At 47.5% G+C, this 19,082-nt stretch overlaps 8 protein-coding genes and 1 non-coding gene across 9 annotated transcripts; 7 read left to right on the top strand and 2 right to left on the bottom strand.

The window, feature by feature from the left end:
- Positions 1-1,693: 1,693 nt before the first annotated feature.
- On the top strand, positions 1,694-2,503 carry FPOAC1_001747 (uncharacterized protein; the record flags this gene model as incomplete). The annotated part of the gene is made up of 4 exons (XM_044846337.1): positions 1,694-1,721; positions 1,784-1,842; positions 1,894-1,960; positions 2,010-2,503. The coding sequence occupies 4 exons, from the start codon at positions 1,694-1,696 to the stop codon at positions 2,501-2,503; spliced, it is 648 nt and encodes a 215-aa protein (XP_044712253.1).
- Positions 2,504-3,069: 566 nt separating this feature from the next.
- On the top strand, positions 3,070-3,688 carry FPOAC1_001746 (uncharacterized protein; the record flags this gene model as incomplete). Its single annotated transcript, XM_044846336.1, has 2 exons — positions 3,070-3,237; positions 3,284-3,688. The coding sequence occupies 2 exons, from the start codon at positions 3,070-3,072 to the stop codon at positions 3,686-3,688; spliced, it is 573 nt and encodes a 190-aa protein (XP_044712252.1).
- Positions 3,689-3,928: 240 nt separating this feature from the next.
- Positions 3,929-4,423, bottom strand: RSM19 (mitochondrial ribosomal small subunit component; the record flags this gene model as incomplete). The annotated part of the gene is made up of 4 exons (XM_044846335.1): positions 3,929-3,962; positions 4,017-4,199; positions 4,255-4,270; positions 4,324-4,423. The coding sequence occupies 4 exons, from the start codon at positions 4,421-4,423 to the stop codon at positions 3,929-3,931; spliced, it is 333 nt and encodes a 110-aa protein (XP_044712251.1).
- A 937-nt stretch (positions 4,424-5,360) lies between these two features.
- On the top strand, positions 5,361-6,462 carry FPOAC1_001744 (uncharacterized protein; the record flags this gene model as incomplete). The annotated part of the gene is made up of 3 exons (XM_044846334.1): positions 5,361-5,552; positions 5,598-5,734; positions 5,784-6,462. The coding sequence occupies 3 exons, from the start codon at positions 5,361-5,363 to the stop codon at positions 6,460-6,462; spliced, it is 1,008 nt and encodes a 335-aa protein (XP_044712250.1).
- Positions 6,463-7,135: 673 nt separating this feature from the next.
- FPOAC1_001743 (uncharacterized protein) lies at positions 7,136-8,261 on the top strand (the record flags this gene model as incomplete). Its single annotated transcript, XM_044846333.1, has 2 exons — positions 7,136-7,655; positions 7,705-8,261. 2 exons carry the CDS (start codon positions 7,136-7,138, stop codon positions 8,259-8,261), a joined length of 1,077 nt encoding a protein of 358 aa, XP_044712249.1.
- Positions 8,262-9,634: 1,373 nt separating this feature from the next.
- FPOAC1_001742 (uncharacterized protein) lies at positions 9,635-12,148 on the top strand (the record flags this gene model as incomplete). Its single annotated transcript, XM_044846332.1, has 1 exon — positions 9,635-12,148. The coding sequence occupies one exon, from the start codon at positions 9,635-9,637 to the stop codon at positions 12,146-12,148; it is 2,514 nt and encodes an 837-aa protein (XP_044712248.1).
- Positions 12,149-12,698: 550 nt separating this feature from the next.
- On the top strand, positions 12,699-13,751 carry FPOAC1_001741 (uncharacterized protein; the record flags this gene model as incomplete). Its single annotated transcript, XM_044846331.1, has 3 exons — positions 12,699-12,782; positions 12,839-13,042; positions 13,158-13,751. 3 exons carry the CDS (start codon positions 12,699-12,701, stop codon positions 13,749-13,751), a joined length of 882 nt encoding a protein of 293 aa, XP_044712247.1.
- Positions 13,752-15,310: 1,559 nt separating this feature from the next.
- Positions 15,311-17,020, top strand: FPOAC1_001740 (uncharacterized protein; the record flags this gene model as incomplete). Its single annotated transcript, XM_044846330.1, has 4 exons — positions 15,311-15,432; positions 15,490-15,617; positions 15,676-16,706; positions 16,760-17,020. The coding sequence occupies 4 exons, from the start codon at positions 15,311-15,313 to the stop codon at positions 17,018-17,020; spliced, it is 1,542 nt and encodes a 513-aa protein (XP_044712246.1).
- A 308-nt stretch (positions 17,021-17,328) lies between these two features.
- On the bottom strand, positions 17,329-17,400 carry FPOAC1_001739. Its single transcript has one exon. It is a non-coding gene; the product is annotated as a tRNA-Asp (tRNA).
- Between the last annotated feature and the right edge of the window lie 1,682 nt (positions 17,401-19,082).

Here is a 19,082-nt window from a genome sequence, read left to right as displayed (position 1 = left end):
ATGTCAACCTACAAATTTCTTTTGCACCTAAGGGTGTAAATCTACGAGTTGTTTTCGCATCTAAGGATGTAAATGTAGGTTTCGTTTGCATCTTTGGATGTGAATCTTCAGGTTCAGTCTCAAAAAAAAAAAAAAAAAAACGAAAAGCATTTTCATCTTTTTTATGTATTGCACCTAAGGGCGTTAATCTGGCATCATAATGGATACTCTCCATCTTGATAGACCAGTCGCCGATCCCAGGTTTGATACAACTTGAGGAGATGGGCATATCATCATATCATGTTATCGACAATTACAAGTCCCTGATTTTCAGGGACTCACGAATGTCAGTCATGTTTTACTCTCCAAACACATTTGGAAGAGTTGGTCACCCGGGGACTCTCCCCTTATCATGCCCTCTCACTTTTTCCGATTCTATTTGTTGGCTTTCAGGGAGCCTCCTATGGATATTGGAACAGAAGTGATATTCATACGGTCTGATACGACTCTGTTTTCGCCGCACCGTTTGTTTGATCCAAAACGGGTTGCACCTCAAATATCTTTGACCAACTTGCAGGGGAAGATGCAAAGCCCTCAGGCTTGAGATGGTCTTTCACCCCCTGAGAGTCAATCGAGAATATTCGAGCTAGATCTGGACTTCACCAGCTCGTGCAGCATGGTTCAGGGTCGGTAAGGCCGTGGCATTTGTTTTTAAGTTCTCGAATCTTTGCATACGAATTCCTATTTAGGAATTTTTCTCGTGCTTCGGAATTAATGGGTTTTCCTATGAGAGAACTAGATGTATATTTCTGCTGTATTCTTGGTATTTTTGTTTATTCAGCATGGTTCTACGCAGAAAAAGAGGAGGAAATAAAGAAGAAAACGACTTCCTGGAAACGAAAACATGTCTACAGTAGAGTCTTCTCCAAGAGAAGACATCTTAGGCAGAGGTGGAGTTTAAAGGAATATGGAATGGTGCATCTTTTTACGGTGATGGCAGCCTGGTTTTGAGCAAGATGATGAAGGGACCAAATAATTGTACATAATGTTCTTTGACATAGACTGCAAGTATATATGAGTAAATAAACATGAACGTACATAGAGAAACGATGTGTAGTGTTTAGTGTTGTGAGTGGTGATGAATAAGTTTTCTATAACGGTGTTTCACCCAAACTCTGTCCCTCGTGGCACCGGGAACCTTGTTTTAAAGTATAATAAGTGAAGCGAAAGATTAATTTTTCGACATTGTAGAATAGACTCTTCGTTATTAGAGGTTATATCCAAGCTAAAATAAAGAAGCTTTGTGATGTTGTTATTCCCGGGTTCTTGTTCCTGGATTGAATGCAGGGGTAATCAAAGCCACACGTGGCGGTGCAAAAGATCACAGCAATACTAAGGCACATGCCATGCCTGCTTGAGGTATTACGTAGCTGGACGACCCAATAAGCTTGCAATCGCGTCGTGTCCTTTTTCCGGCCGAAGCTGAGTTTCAAGATTCATGATCCTCGTTCAAGCTCCCTTGCCAAACCTCGAGCCATCAACATCAACCTCCCATCCGGACGATCTCAATTGCGTTTCTACCCCCGACCCAAACCACCTTTGACAGGCTGTCGCTCGCTTTCCCTTCGCTTCGCTGCGCTCCTAGCAGCTACTATCAGCAACAACCTCCATTTTCTTATCTTAGCTTTGCGACAGCAACAACACCACCGCAACAATGCCTTTGAACGTCTTCCGAGTCGCTGGTACGTTTCGATACTTCGACTCGACAAGTCCATCAGAAATTATCTAACATGTTTTTTTCCAGCGGATTTTTCGCATCTCGGCTCCATCTTCATTTTGCTTCACAAGATGGTGCAGCTTAACGTTAGACCCCCCTTGTCAATTTGACTGATCAGCAATTCTAACAATCACCAGAGCTGCTCAGGTATCTCCTTCAAGTCTCAGACCCTCTACATGCTTGTCTACATCACTCGCTATCTCGGTATGTTCCACGATAAAAACATTGTCTACGCACCCTAACCATTTGTTAGATCTTTTCTCGACCGACAGCATCTACAACTTCATCTTCAAAATCCTCTTCCTTGGCTCGCAAGGTTACATCATCTACCTCATGACCAACGCCTACAAGCCTACCAACGATCCCAATGTCGACACCTTCCGCGTCCAGTACCTCCTTGCTGGAGCCGCTGTCCTTGCTGTCGTCTTCCCCTACCACTATACCTTTTCCGAGATTCTGTGGGCCTTTTCCATCTGGCTCGAGTCTGTGGCCATTCTTCCCCAGCTCTTTATGCTTCAGCGAACTGGTGAGGCCGAGACCATCACCACCCACTACCTCTTCGCCCTCGGCAGCTACCGCGCTCTCTACATTCCCAACTGGATCTACCGATACTTTTCTGAGACACACCACAAGGTCGACACCATTGCCATTATCGCCGGTATCGTTCAGACCGTCCTGTACAGCGACTTCTTCTACATCTACTACACCAAGGTCATGAAGGGCAAGAAGTTCAAGCTCCCCGTCTAAGCGACAACACCGAGATACCTGTACAAATAGGGCAAACAAAACTCTCGAAACGTGTCCCATGTTCGCTGACACAGTAACGATGAAGTAGCTTAAAAGGCAAGACAAGACCGCAGTTTTGGTCACGACAACTCCGGCTTCAGGAGATGCATGCACGGCGTTGGTTTGGGAGGTCAACAAGGCGGTAATCACAAAGGCGTCGCCGTTTGGCTTGGAGATTTGATGAAAATGATCGTTGATTTCAATGTTGTAACAAGTCAAAATAGAGAGTTGTATTTGTTGAAAACTGCTATCAGTTGATATAACTCGACAAGGCAAACGCCTTTCGAGTGACACAATAGAGCAGTTTATGAATAATTGAGAGAAGGAATTCACATGAGAAACTCATAGTGCTTGTTGTTTTTAGCCTCTGTTAATTAGTCGCATTAAAGGTCTTGGCGCTTTGCAACTCATGAGCATCCATGACATCTAATCAAATCACGTGACAATATCCCATTAACGCGTTAGCTATACCCAGCCTTCAACTTCAACATCAAAACCACATTATCGCATTCATCAAAACCGTCAATATGGCTAGTGATGCGCCAGAAAAGACAGCAGAGCAGACCCCTCCTGCGCCAGAGGTTCCTTCTGAGGAAGCGCCTCCAGCACAAACAGTCCCTGAGTCGCGATTGCCGACCCGCAAGGATGTCTCCCTCCGAGAGTTCTTGAACAAGATGGACGACTATGCACCTATTGTACGCTTTTCATCCTGTTCAATTTTAACAAACTAACACCACGTAGATTCCTGATGCAGTCACCAACTACTACATGACCAAAGCTGGTCTTCCACCACCTCCACAGACTGATCCCCGTCTCGCACGACTACTCGCCCTCGCGACACAGAAGTTCATTGCAGACATTGCCGCAGACGCTTACCAGTATAGCCGGATCCGCGCATCATCCAACACCAATAATCCCATGGGCTCTCTTGGTGCCGCTGCTGGATTCCCCATTCCTGGACAACAAACGGGTCAGCCTGGAAGTAAGGACCAGACCAAAGGCGCGCCCCTCGGCATTCAGCGACCCGGCTACGGCGGTGGTGGCCAAGGCGGCAGCCAGAACAGAACCGTCCTGACTATGGAAGATCTCGGCATGGCTGTTGGAGAGTACGGCGTTAATGTCAAGCGAAGCGAATTCTATCGCTAGGATTTTAAAATGCATGGATACTTGATTGCAAGGCGTTACGGTATGGCGTTCACGGAAGGACTTGGGTCCATGAATGATATCAACATCACCACCAGCAGAATCAGAACTGGTTACAATAGATCGCCTTTTTCAATGCGTATCGATCCCTTCGTTGAAATCATTGCTCTAGTGATGTTACATGTAGTTTTCTTTTTGTACATGGGTATACCCAGATTCCAGTTCTCATCTTATGCATCTAGACTACCTCTTGTCCCAAATGTTGGGCTTTCGTGTACTGTAAAAACACATCAGTATGTCTTGCTACTTCGTTTTGAAATGTCTAGCGTACGGTGCGAACTCGCCAAGCTTGTGTCCAACCATATCCTCAGTAATGGTCACCTCGTGATAATCCTTTCCATTGTGCACCTCGAACTTGAGACCGACAAAGTTGGGAAGGATTGTAGCTGATCGGGCTTGTGTTCGTACAGGAGGCACCTTGTCGCTTGTGGACTTGGGCCAGACAATGGGGAGGCTATCGCATGTTAGAAACGGTGGGCAGGTCAATCGATATCGGTCGGAAGGCTTACGGCACCAAATGCGGCCCTGTCGACGAATGTTAGCAATTGACAAACCCTTGAGACGCAAATTCAATATACCCTTCCACACGGAACGCTTTAGAAGAACCCGTGTCGCGTGCATTATCGCTTGCACATTTCGTTCTCGAAATTTCAGGTCGGCATCACCAAGCTTCACCATGCGACGGCTTAAACCGGGGGTGTTTTTCCGGATGATTAGTCCGGAGAGATGCACGTGACTCTAAATGCATAGGCTTCGTTGTTCTCGTGCAGAAAATAAGCAAACAGATATATGTTCTACTTCCTACTGTGCTGATCAAATAATTATGTCCCCCCTCCTGCCGGTAGTCGCTTTTACCCCAGTCTTCATCGGAGTACTCCTGAATAGACGGCTCTCGGCATCTTGTGGCTCGTCAACCTGAATCTCGAAGTTTGTATAAACGGAAAATGATTCCCACCAACGAGATGAAGGCTTGTTCAATCACAGACGGTGTTTCCAAGACATAGTGCAATTAATTGTGTCAACTTTGGTGTCTGATTTGGAGCTGGATTCAAGACAGAACAAGTCTTATTGATGCCAAGCCAAGTGACCCGTAACAGCCAAGACTGTCACTATTATCGTACAACCTCGAGTCGACAATCACAAAGTGAAATATGTTTCTACTATTCAGCTGCCAACGACTGCAGCTGTGCTCGCGGCTGCTTCCCGTCGGTAATCCGGCGTCTTGTTTAAATATCAGGGGGCATTAGCTTCTGTTTCAGACGAGCAAACAGGGAATACTTGTCCACCCAAAATGGGTCATGGAAGGACATGTTCCTATTCTTCTCCAGAGTCCGATCGAAACTTGGAACAGATCACCCGAGTCTAGGCCATGTGGGCACACGGAAGAATCATCGCGAATGAGTGGATTGATTGACCCATGTCATATCTCATCTTAATGAAAGCCCTGCAACTATGCCATGCCGAGTTGCAAAAGTTGGACAGAAGATGGAGGTGTATATAAGGTCGCCATGGATCCTGAGCTGTTTCTCGCTTTGTGTGGCTCGTTGACTGATCCTCTGACAACCCTTCAAAACATTAAAAGAAACTTCACAGTCTCTCTCTCCCTATAGCAAACATGCGTTTCACCGATCTTCTTCTCGCCAGCGCCGGCGCTACACTTGCTCTGGCTGCCCCTCCTACCGAGAAGCGCGCTGCGGGCAAGTTTCTCTTCACCGGTTCCAATGAAGCTGGTGGCGAGTTTGGTGAGGGCAACCTTCCTGGAACGCTCGGCAAGGACTACACATGGCCGACCACCAAGTCCATCGATGTGAGAACCCTTCCTCGTCACTGTGATTCATACTGACTGAGTTAGACCCTTGCCAGCACTGGTATGAACACCTTCCGTGTTGGTTTCCGTATGGAGCGCATGACTCCCAGTGGTATCACTGGTGCTATTGACGAGACCTACTTCAAGGGTCTTGAGAGTGTTGTCAACCACATCACCAGCAAGTAAGTTACCGTCACTTACACTATACCAAAACTTGTCTAACAATTACAGGGGTAACTTTGCTGTGATTGACCCTCACAACTATGGCCGCTTCAACAACCAAATCATCCAGAGCTCCGCCGACTTTGGTGTTTGGTGGTCAAAGGTTGCCAAGCGTTTCGCCAACAACAAGAACGTCATCTTCGACACCAACAACGAGTACCACGACATGGAGAACTCTCTCGTTGCCAGCCTTAACCAGGCCGCTATCAACGCCATCCGCAAGGCCGGCGCCACCTCTCAGTACATCTTTGTCGAGGGTAACTCTTACACTGGTGCCCACAGCTGGGTCTCCAGCGGCAACGGCGAGGCTCTTAAGAACCTCAAGGATCCCCAGAACAAGATCATCTACCAGATGCACCAGTACCTCGACTCTGACAGCTCTGGTACTCACGAGGACTGCGTCAGCACTACCATTGGTGTTGAGCGTGTCAAGGAGGCTACTAAGTGGCTCAAGGATAACAAGAAGAGGGGTATTATTGGCGAGACTGCTGCTGGACCTAACACTAAGTGCATTGAGGCTCTTAAGGGTGAGCTCCAGTACTTGCACGACAACTCTGATGTCTGGACTGGTTGGTTGTACTGGGCTGCTGGACCTTGGTGGGGCGACTACATGTACAGCATGGAGCCTGAGACTGGTACCTCTTACAAGAAGGTTCTTCCTGAGATCAAGAAGTTCATCGGTGCCTAAGCAATTTGCCTTCAAGCACTGTTGGTCCAGGAATGGGGAGAGTTTCCACTATTGTTACAGTATATACTTGTTTGACGTACATAGTTCCTTGAACACAATTTATCACTTACTTGTTAACGTGCTTCAGTTGGGCAATCTTGATTGTTATCGTAACCGAAAAAAGAAACTCATTGTTGGATCATACAAAGACGATGACAGTAAAATTAGCTACTTGTGGTAAAAGACAACTCCCCTATGGTATTCGTGTAAGTGATACAGGGTAAGCTGATTGGAAACGCCATTTATGGTGGGGTATCACGTGGAGTCGAGACCTTGCGATGGATGGGAATGGTGAGCGGGCGTCCCCAAAAGAGCAATTAGGGATTGTCCGGTTTAAAAACAGCAAATTTCTGGCATCCCTTTTACATCACCGTTTTAACAGAAAATTGTTTGTTCTTACAAACTCATGCGATTCGAATAAAGATAATACGAAGCCGCAACAAACGGCGTACGCCTCTTCCACGACGCCCTTGCCTACGGGCTACTATCTCCTGGAAAGAAGACACCTTCGCTCTTCGCTAATCTTTAACGAACAAAAACCCGCTTTCAACCTCAACGCTTGACGTACGATTGATCCTTCGTACTTTACGACTATTACCTACACCTAGCGACCTCAGAACAATAATAAAATTCGATGCCCAGCGCAGCAGCTTCCGGAGCTGATACGGGTGGTTCGGCTCGATCTCGCGATCACAAGCAGGGTAACCAGGGACGAACCTTTACACCGGACCAGGAAGCAGCAGTTATCCGTATCCGAAAATGCGAGCCCACTGCCTTTTATGATGTCTTGAACCTCGAGAGCGTCAAGACAACATGTACCGAATCCGAGATCAAGAAGGCTTACAGGAAGCAATCGCTTCTGACCCACCCCGACAAGAATGGACATCCCCATGCCGATGAGGCTTTCAAGATGGTCAGCAGGGCTTTTGGAATCTTGGGCGACAAGGAAAAGAGGGAAAAGTTTGATAAGTTTGGCGGAGATCCTGATAGTCGATTTGCCAGCGCTCAGGCAAACAACCCTTTCTTCAACCAGCGAGCCGGTGGTGGCATGAGAGGTGGCCCAATGTTCCAGGATGATCTGACTCCAGAGGAGATGTTTGCTCGTTTCTTTGGAGGAGGAAACGGTGGCTTTGGCGGTGGTGGTCCATTCGGAGGTAAGCAGGACCGATTGTCCAAGTTGTGAGACTCGTACTAATATAACAGCTTTTGATACAGGTCCTCAATTTGTCTTTAACTTCGGCGGAGGTCCCGGAATCAGGGTGCATCAGTTTGGTGGAGGAAGGCCAAGAACGCGACCTCGAGAAGCTGCTGGAGGTGCTCGACAGGAGGAAGGCAACGCTTTCCAAACCCTCCTGGGTCTGTTGCCCATTATCCTATTCTTTATCCTGCCCATCATCACCTCATTCTTCTCGGGCGAATCTGGTACATCAGCGGCATCGAATCCCCGCATGGTTTACGACAATCCTCTACATCCTTACACCCAGGAGCGTACGATGCCGAATTTGAACACTCCCTACTACGTGAACCCCGACGACGTGGCAAAGTATTCACCAACCAAACTCAACAAACTCGATCGCACGGCCGAACATCAGCTGCTGAGGCATCTCAAGAATGAATGCGAGAATGAGTTGATTTACCAACGGAGGTTGGAGGATGCCGCTTCGGGATGGTTCTACCAGGATCCCGACAAGATGGCGCTCGCACAGTCGTACTCGAAGCCGTCTTGTGAACGATTGCGCAACCTTGGAGTCAAGTTTTAAGGGAGTGAGTGTGTAGACAAAGTTGATGATAGGAGCGAATGGAAGTGGAGACATATATGTACCTTTCTTGAATAGGAGTCGGCGTTGTGGCATTTCTGGGACTGCATGGCGACGAAGGAAACCGGACCTAACTAACGCGCAAGGGAAGGGGAAAGAACGACGCCCATAATCGATTATGTATCATTCAGCGTGTAATGCTTAAGGGTGTATTTCCTATGGAAAGTTTGTGATTTGAGATAGACTTGTTGTACTCCAATCGATTGTCAGGTAGTAGTCATGAGGAATTTGGACCCTTGGCCTGAGCGTTTTGGCAGTTTGAGACTATTGAACGGTGGATGGGGCTAATGATTAGGTCGTTTCTGAAGTGGAGGGTCAAAAGTAGATCTATTACTATCGTGTCTGCCTGCTTATTCTTTGCTGTATATCTGTACTTTGGTTTGACTACCTCCCCTTCAATGCTGGTGACTCGGTGTTTGTGTAAGTCGTTCATGTTTCAGAATGTCTCATTTTCCTTCAACTGTCCAACCGTTCTCTACCTTTATGGTCAGTCTAGACCAAGGGATAATAGCAGCCGAAAGAGCCTTCAGCTGCCATCATAAACCTGCTAATCCTGCCTCACAAGCGGTGAGTTAGGCATCCATCCACTGAAAATACATGGTATTTCCTTGTACATTGCAATGGAAGTCCTTTGGTAAAGCAACAAGAACAAGAACAAGGAGGCCCACGTCATCGCTCCCGTTACGGCCCGTGGGTGGTCATCAAGTGGCGGGGCAGACGTATGTGTACAGTGAAGACTACAGGCTACAGCTCGGGTGGAGGCATCCGATAAGCCAAGACACCACCAGCATCAATCAGCACCAGCCAAAGATACAATTCAGCTCCGCGCATGCCAACCTTTTCCCCTTATTTACTTCTGAAAATAAAGAGAAAACTACTCATCTTTAACCATTTGATTATCGCTTCACAACAGCTTCTACTCTAAACAAATTGTTTCCTTTCACGCTGCACCCGCCATCAGAGGATCCAGTGACGACACATCTCCCCACACGAGCTATTGCTGCGACAAGCAAGGTTGAACGAGCTGGTTAAGAGAAGGAGAGCCGCAACATTGGTTTGTTCATGTGAACAAGTCCATTTCTATGACAACATTGCTCTGGCTCTAGTACAGATATCTTTCGATTTTATGCATACAGTGTGTAACGCTTCTACAACAACTGCGAACCGCTCCCCCGCAATTGCTTGCGACAGTGCATCAGCATCAGGTCGCAACGACAAGGGCCCCAGTTCGGTTCATTCACATGGTATTGACATGTTCCTTTGACACTTGAACTTTCCACCTCGAAATTGCATCAATTGAAACTGTATACGAAAAGATGTCGAATAATCCTTGGGCCGAAGGAGGGAATGATAATGGATGGGAGGATGTTGGTCCCCGTCGCAATGGGCAGCCCGCAGCAACAGACACAACAAACCCTCAAACCGTCCCTACAATCCTAAGACCCGGCGGCGCCTTTGATAATCAGGACGAACAACAGGCTTGGGGGGAAGCCATAGGACAGCCGAGCGACCAGCGAATCCCCCAAGAAACGCCAGATGCACTAAAACCGGGCAGAACAGGAACAAATCCTTTTCTACGAAAAAAGGTCCCCCAAAGACAGGAAGAGCCGCCGACCGATACTTTCGCGAAATTGGGTCTCGATGAGCCCAACACAAACCCATGGCAGCCGGCAATTGATGCGCAAAGTGCTTCACAACAACCACAAGCACCTGCGCAACCAATTCCAAACCTTTTGGACGATAACATCCCCAGAGATAGATGGACACCCACGCCAGAACCATTACCTGCCGGATCACCAGGTATGGTCTCGCTACTATCAGACAGAGGATCTTCCGCTTGGGATGACGACCCATTAGGGAAAAACGAGAAACCACCCGTGCCACCTATGAAGCTCTCTGAAGAGATCACCGGGGATACAAGTATATGGGATGATGCAGGTAGTGCTGAAAAAGGCAAAGCCAAAGCCATGGGAGAGGCGAGGTCAGGATCGCCCGATGATTGGAATCTGATAGAATCAGAACCTTCAACAAGCCCCATCAAAGAGACCTCAACTGAAAAGCCCCCATTGCCACCTAGACAACCAACGCTGCCAACAGATGCATCATCTTGGAGACCCTCTAGAGACCCAATTGATGGAAAGACTGAGACGTATCAAATCAAAAACATACACTGGCATGACTCAAGCTCGTCAAAGAACCCACGCATATCCCCAATCTTGATCCAGAATGCAAACGGACCCTGTCCCCTTGTTGCTCTGGTCAACGCACTTACGTTGACAACGCCTGCCGATATCGAAGACACTGCCCTTGTACAGACCCTTCGATCAAGGGAGCAAGTAAGCTTGAATTTGCTTCTGGACGCTGTTTTTGATGAGCTCATGTCACCACGCCGAACTAGCTCCGAGGATGCTCTGCCAGACGTCGGTGACTTGTATGCGTTTTTACAAAGCTTGCATACTGGCATGAATGTCAACCCACGCTTCATCCCATCAGAAAGTATCAGAGAAGCTTACAAGCGTACGTCATTGACGCATCTGCATCCTGCCGAACGAGGAGATCTGATCCCGGGAACTTTTGAGAATACGGCTGAAATGGGCTTGTATGCTACGTTTTCCATTCCACTGATCCATGGATGGCTGCCACCAAAGAATGAACATGCGCATGATGCGCTGGAACGACAAGCTGCATCATATGAGGATGCCCAAAACCTCCTTTTCCGAGAGGAAGAGCTTGAACAAAAGTTGTCAGATCCTGAAGGCGGACTTAGCGAGTCTGAGCAGCAGCTATACCAAGACATCATAATCATCAAGGAGTTTCTGGAAAGTTCGGCCACTCAACTTACGCCCTGGGGCATCGAAGTTATTGGCAAGGCCATTAGACCTGGTACTTTTGCCATTCTCTTCCGAAATGACCACTTCAGCACGTTGTACTGCCACCCGCAATCCATGCAGCTCATTACGTTAGTGACAGACGCGGGTTTCAAATCCCATGATGAGATTGTGTGGGAGACACTATCGGATATCAATGGCGGGAACACCGAATATCTTTCTGGCGACTTCCGGGTTGTAGGCTCAGGCGGTGCTGGTCCCTCGACAAGCGCAGGAAACTACTCCAGCAATGACGGTGGGGAGTGGACGACAGTGCAGAATAGACGGGGAAAAGCGCCGGAGGCTGGCGAAGCCCCGATGAGCGCAAGCGCCGAGCAAGAAGATCGGGACTTGGCCCTTGCGTTACAATTACAAGAGGAGGAAGAGGAAAGGCATAGAGCAGAGGAGGCGCGAAGACGGAGAGAGAGCATGCTTTCTGAACAGTTTATTGAGCAGCAAGCTCTTCAACCGCCGAATGCAACACGTGGAAATCGTGGAGGTAGAGGAGGTCGTGGAGGAGGTCAAGTTGGAAGAGGAGCCCCGCGAGGCGGAGGTGTCACTCGAGGAGCCAGTGGTCTCGTCCCTGGGCGCAACAGTTCTGTCAGCGCACCTACGACAAATACGATCAACGCACAGCCCAGAATACCCACGCAAAGGGTGCGATCACTTATCCCGAATCAGCCACCTCGGCCGGCAGTGTCGCGACCGGCAGATGAAGCAGCAGACGATGCCCCGCCGTCTTACGAGCAATCGGCACACGATAGAACGTACCAACCACCAGTGGGACACCCTTCTCATGCTGGCAGCAGCCCCACGATATCAAGACAGACAACGGCTACGAGTACGAACCCGCCGATGCCGATGCAGAGACCTTTTGTTCAGTCTGCAGGCAGACGACCGCCGGGTCCGGGGGTTGGGGTGAATGGTGGTGTGCAGAAGGAGAGGGACTGCATTGTGATGTGAGGAGCAGGATATGAGAAATGAACTATGATAGTGGAGGATATTTAATGGGTAATTGAAGCACGGCGTTTCTCTGAGATGGCATATTTTATGCTTCACTTGTAGTCGAGTATTGATGGAGTTGTTGATCTGTAATAAGAGTTCGAATAGAATGAGGGAGCTATTCTGATAGTCAAGATTCAACTCTGTTTCACGACACTGGAGGTCTCTGTACCATACATGTGGTTTCTAAGACGCCTGATGATGATATTTCGACCTTGATATGTAAAGTTTTATTACTACAGCTCATAGTTCCTGTAATACTGATATTTATTAATATGTCACCTAAAATAGCAGGCGGTGGAGAATGTCAGAATAATGGTTGCACAGTTACCGCTCGAACTTGATTGACATCATGGAAGGAAGGATAAACCAATTCAAGCCATTCATCAATTTTGTTCCTACAAGAAATTCAACTGCTGCTTCACTCGGCGCAACGTTCAATTCGACCCTTGGATCTCCGCAGTTGTGTTGTTGAGACGCATACCCCCTTATTAGGTAGCGTGTTGTCATCATGGCTATTATTGAAGGGTGGCTACCACCCACACGGGAAAACTACAATACCATCCTTACTGTTTGGCAGATCGCTTATCCGGTGGTAAGAAAAGGGCCCCTGAAATCATGCAAAACATTACGTCTGACATGCACGAATAGATTGGTTCAATGCAATGGCTTACCAAGTGGTATGGCATGGGCAAAACTTCAGTCTCCAGTCGTCTTAACCTGCCAGGCCGCATAGGCTGGTTGACTATGGAGGCCCCGGGTGCCTTGACACTGATGTACCTGATGAAAGTTCTTCCTGAACAACATGGAATCGACGATCTGCCATGGCAGAACAAGGTCCTTGCGGGTTTGTTTGTAAGTTTATGTTTTGTCTAGACTACCCGTTCATCTTGCCGTTGAGGGGGAATGTTTGCTACCGAGGTAGCGCCCTCATGAGGAGAAAAGGAGACTAACACGCTCGGGAATTTAGGTGATTCACTACTCTTACCGCGCGGTCATGTTCCCCTTTCTCCAGCCGTCCATGTCGCCCTTGCACATTGCGGTGTGGTCATTAGCTTTCAGTTTTCAGATGTTTAACGCGACATGCTTGGGGTCATGGCTTGCAGCTTACGGACCTGTCACTGAAGCAGAGTGGTCATCGCAGTCATCCATTCTGCAGTTCTCGGCAGGCATTCTAATATTCTATCTTGGCCTGTCTGGAAACTTTTTTCACGATGAAGAGCTCCGTGATATCCGGCGCCGGGAGATGCAGCGGCAGGAGCGCATCAAGCTGGAGCAGAACGGCAATGGAAACCAGTATAGCAAGGGAGCGGAGAAGCATTACCAGATTCCGCAGGCGGGCCTGTTCCGGTACGTGCTGTTTCCACACTACCTGTGCGAGTGGGTAGAGTGGGCTGGGTTCTGGATGGCAGCGGGTTGGGGATGCGGGCCTGCGAGGGCGTTTCTCGTGAACGAGCTGTTTTCAATGTTCCCTCGGGCAGTGAGGGGAAAGAGATGGTACGTGGAGAGGTTTGGAGAGGACAAGGTTGGGAAGAAGTGGGCAGTTATCCCGGGAGTTTGGTGAGCTAGCTAGCTAGGTGTAGGTATGTATGTATGTATGGTTATGCTAGATTGACATGAAGGGTTGAGTTGAGGTTAGTGTGGTGTTTTGTGAATAAGCATATTATGCATGAATACTATGTAAAAGACTATTGTATGATGGATTTGATATAAGCATAACAAGAACCGATGGTAAGAGCCGAAAGAGAGCAGCCGAAGGTATAAATGATGAATGATGAAATAGAGTTTTTGGTTTAATCCGGTAGATGTAATTTGACATTTACCGTTTTATCTATTGACTATGTGTTTACGGATATATGGAGTATAGGTATACATGTACATGTACATGTATTGTTGGAGACTTGCCGACTCCAATTGCCGAGTGTTACTTGGCACGGACCAAAGTGACCCTCCAACTCCGCATTCAGTGGAAAGACGGACCATTCAGACGATGAAAATTACCCCAGAAATCCGGGGAAAAGAAGAGAGTCGAGAACTAGTAAGATAATTAATCTTACGATTTGCTAGGTAATTCATGATTGATTTGTGGACTCGTAAGAATCTGGGGAAACGGGTGATGGATAGATCAAGATCTGGGGAAGGCCTGTTGTTGGATCTGGGGTGAGAATCGTCAATTGTTTGGTATTCATGCATGTACATATTGTATGTACATATTGTTTTTAATTGGAGTCACTCTTTAACCGTCTTGCCGAATATGATACCAGACTGACAAGAGATTGGCTGCATTCGACCGTTTTTTCTCCACGTGGTGATTTATGACAAGTGCGAATCTTTGTGCATACACAGTTACTCTGTACAGTAATGATGAGCCATTCTCCAACAATGAGTGTTTAACTTTTAGTTGAGTTGGATTAATTCCCCGCATCTTTTACGCTACTATCTGTCAATCACGTAGCTTAACTTGACTTGACTTATAGTCAGTCACTCAGACTCATTGACTAGACTAAATTCCATCAAGGATTGATAATAGATGACTGTTAGACAAGAGACAGAGACAGACAGGCAAGGAATTAGCCGAGATAACCAATACACACACCTTCTTTTTCTCTTTATGCAAAAGAGAGGGTTCCATCAACGGCTGAAAAGGTAAAAGAAAATGAAAAAATATCCAATATTGCGGGGGAAGCCATGCCAAATGCAACACAAGACCCTTGGCTAGACTCCTCCTCGACTGTAACTAGGGCCAAAGCACTCACATTTTCTCTCTCTCTCTTTCTTTCTCGCCTTCTCTCCTCTCTTTTTTCTAGGATCCCCCGTGAGGGGAAATACACACCAGATTTTGGAAAAAATAGACACACCCTCCAATTCACTTCCAACAAGAGGGGTTCGCTACCCTTTTCTATATAGCACTTATCCCGACACGGTAGCCCGAGGTGCTATCAATTCCCTTGGCTTTTGCTATATCAATCAAGCTTGACCCCTTCCATTCTGATCTGCAGTTCAATTCAGAACACAGACTAGCTTTGTTTTTTTAATTCTATTTTCTTATAATAAGCTTAAGTCCTGTCTTTTTTTTTTTTCTAATCTTGGTCTGCTGTACATACACGCTCTCAACAGTCAACCATGGCTACCTCTTCTGATAGAGACCAGGAGAAGGGGTTTGATGAGAGGTCTGAGATGAAGGACATCTCTGGTGGCAACACTGTTCATGATGCTGCTGGTCATGGTCACACTGCCACTGATGCGTGAGTTTCATCTCATCTCATCTCATCTCAGTCTAAACTCATACTGATATACCACAGCTACGGCAACGCTCTAGTTCAGTTTGATCCAGCTGCTGAGCGTCGACTACGATGGAAACTCGACTTGTACACTGTTCCCACCGTCGCCGTCTTGTACCTATTTTGCTTCATCGATCGTGCCAACATCGGTACGTCTCTTTCATCCTCGTTCATCTCAGCTCAAACCTTCTAACCCATTCTATCCAGGTAACGCTCGCATTGCTGGTATGGGAGCCGATCTCGGCCTCCAGGGCTACGATTACAACAAGATCCTCTCCGTCTTTTACATCTCATACATTCTCTGCGAAATTCCAGCCACCGTCACTTGTAAATGGATGGGTCCCGGCTGGTTCCTCCCGGCCACTTCTCTCGCTTTCGGTATCGTCAGTGTTGCCACGGCCTTTTGCAAAACCCAGGCTGCTCTCTGCGGTGTTCGCTTCCTTCTCGGTATCTTTGAGGCTGGCATGCTTCCCGGTATCGCCTACTACTTGTCTCGATGGTACAAGCGCTCTGAGCTGACTTTCCGCCTGTCGCTCTACATGGTCATGGCTCCTCTGGCTGGTGCCTTTGGTGGTCTCTTGGCCAGCGCTATTCTCAAGCTCAACCACTTTGGTGGTCTTCACGAGTGGCGAATGATCTTTGCTATCGAGGGTGTCATCACCATCGGTCTTAGTCTCATTTCCTTTGTCACCCTCACCGACCGACCTGAGACCGCCCGCTGGCTCTCACAGGAGGAGAAGGAACTTTGCATCGCCCGTGTAAAGTCTGAGCGTCTCGCCCAGACCGAAGTCGTCGACGGTATTGACCGAATCAAGCTCTGGCGCGGTGTCTCCAACCCCATCACTATCCAGATTGCCTTCATCTTCCTTTTCAACAACATCACCGTCCAGGGTCTCGCCTTCTTCCTCCCCACCATTGTCGGCACCATCTACCCCGACTACAGCATTGTCCAGAAGCAGCTTCACAGTGTTCCTCCTTACGCCGTCGGTGCCGTATTCGCTCTCGTCTTCCCTGCCATTAGTTGGTGGGTTGACAGGCGACAGATCTTTATCATCATGTCTGCTCCCACCGTCATCATCGGCTACGCTATGTTTTTGGGATCCGAGACTGCCAATGTTCGATACGGTGCTTGTTTCCTGATTGCCAGCACTTGTATGGTTCTAGGTACCATGACAAACGCTCATATCAGTGCCAACGTTGTCAGTGATACCGCTCGAAGCAGTGCAATTGGTCTCAACGTAAGTATATCCTCAACAACCTGTCTCTAAACTTTGCTAAAACTGTATCGCAGGTCATGTTTGGTAACATTGGTGGCCTGATCGCTACTTGGTCCTACCTCGAAAAGGATAAGGACAACTACCCTATCGGTAACGGCCTTAACTGCGCTGCTGGATGTATCATCTTCATTGTCAGTATCTCTGGATACTTGTGGATGAAGTGGGATAACCGACGACGCGACAAGAAGAACGTCGAGCAAGAGTTGGCCGGCCTGTCTCCTGAGGAGATTGCTAACCTCGACTGGAAGCACCCTGGACACAGATGGCACAGCTAAGAATGTGCTTTGCATGCATGCATATGTTACTGTTTTGGTTATTAGCGGATAGGATCTTTGTGTTATTAGTTTTTATTCTTGGATACTAACCAAGAAGGAATTGTCGGAGAATTTGCAAACAATGAATAGTGTATCGATTCTCTACCAACTTGCTCTAATGATGTATGTTCTATTTGTTACATGACTGACTACTCCTATAACCCTCCAGAAACCCAAAGACAAACAACACACAAACAACTACGCGATCGGTCATAAAGAAAAGGCAAAAAAATGCAAAAAGAAGATCTGCATATTGCAGATGGCTGGATCTCTCCCGCCGGGAATTGAACCCGGGTCTCAAGCGTGACAAGCTTGCATACTGACCACTATACTACGGAAGATAAGACGGCTGAAGCCGGCTGTAGCAAGGAATTCTGATGTAGATTGAGGCGAGTACCTTGATATATGTACATAGCTTCAACTCAGCAAGTATAGACAAAAGTAATGGCATAAGAGCCGGCCTAAACCTGCTCAAAGTATTTCGTCTTTTAGGCTCTCGATGGTAAGTCCTTTGGGTTTAAAAGACTCTCAAGTCACGATACCAAAGACGAAGCAAGTTAAAAGGTACTAAGTCAGATATGATGGCAGCATGTTGTATCTTAGTAATGGCCGATATGGGTCCTCCGCTACTACCACAGTTGCTGTGTCCCCGAAGTAGAAGTCATGAATTGGAATTAAGCTTATGAATTAAACTCTATGTTGCATTGTCTATTTAGCATATATATGCAGTCATAGAGGCTCATCAACTCCAGACATTCGTCGAATCCCTCCTCACGCTGCCTCTGTTCTGCAGACATGCCCCCTCCATCTCGTCTCGTTCCAGATCCTTCCTCCTTGAGGCGATATCGCGCGTTCTCAATCGTAGCCTCGATACACGAAGGGACTGCTTCCCTTATGCCTGCTGAAAGCCGTCTCGTCTCGGTGGTAGTAGTTGCCTGAAAGGTGTTATGCCATCGCCTCTTGTTGGCGCTTTCGTCTAAGGTGTATATCTAGAGGTCAGTATCTTTGAGTTTAGTATCAATAGAATGGAGTCCTTGAATTGAGTCATATGTTAGTGGGGTTTTCCTATAAGTGTTGACCATCCTGTGTGCTTTCCCGACAAAGGTAAGGTATCGAGGGTAGGTGCAATACCCATGGGGTTCCATCCTCGTTTATTTGTTCTCGTCGTCCGTTCGATATCGCCTGCCCAAGTCAGTCTCCGAGATCTTTCTCTTTCCACAAATTCGTTGTCGTACTTGCCTCGGTGCTCTTGTCGAAATCGTTCATGGGACGTCTATAAGAACCCCGTCCGCCCCCCTCATCTTCGTCTTCTTTTTTCTTTCTCTTCACCACTTTCGAAGAAGGTAATAGCCGTACGCCTGAGGTCCAGTTAGGAACCAGTGTCAAGGCATGGTTGGCAGGCGTGCTGCGTCTTCTGGGACCCTTTGCGCTAACCCCCCAGAGACGTAGTGGTGATGTGGAGTAATCACCCGGCACAATTTTTGATTTTGTTTATCGTGTCCCTGGTATTACACTACCTCCAGGTGATGCACACTCTATCTTTTTCATTACATTCACCGGCTTGCCAGTGGTGTGAAGAAGAAGAAATACCTACCTACCTTTGCCCTTGATGTAGTGACTTCTGTGGAGATGCTGAGCCATCTTGGGTTGGGATAGTAGAACTGTTTGTGAAGGGGATGCATGTTGGAGGATGGGGATGGGAAGTTCTGTCAGCCCTTTGGCGAGGGCATCGCATTATATATACGCTAAATAAAATAAACTTTGCTGTGACTGCATTCTCAAAAGTATGCCAAGTATTAGATATTAAAGGAAACCTTGATTTATTCTTGTTAGTTCTTTTTAGTTCTTTTCCTCCCAGCTGGTTTGTGCAGAGTAACTACTTGCCGTTGTACCTGTGCTCTGCCATCTCATCTTATTGGCATCATCTCAGAAGAATGTACGCTGTTGCTTCATCGCCAAGCCTCAGCTCGGTTCGATATACGCAGCTATATCTCATCACTGATGACTTTCTCGCCTCAACTTC

This window comes from Fusarium poae, chromosome 1 (assembly GCF_019609905.1).
Source record: "Fusarium poae strain DAOMC 252244 chromosome 1, whole genome shotgun sequence".
NCBI classification, from domain to species: Eukaryota; Fungi; Ascomycota; class Sordariomycetes; order Hypocreales; family Nectriaceae; genus Fusarium; species Fusarium poae.
Note: the sequence above shows the minus strand (reverse complement) of the source record. Positions and strands in the feature narration are given on the sequence as shown.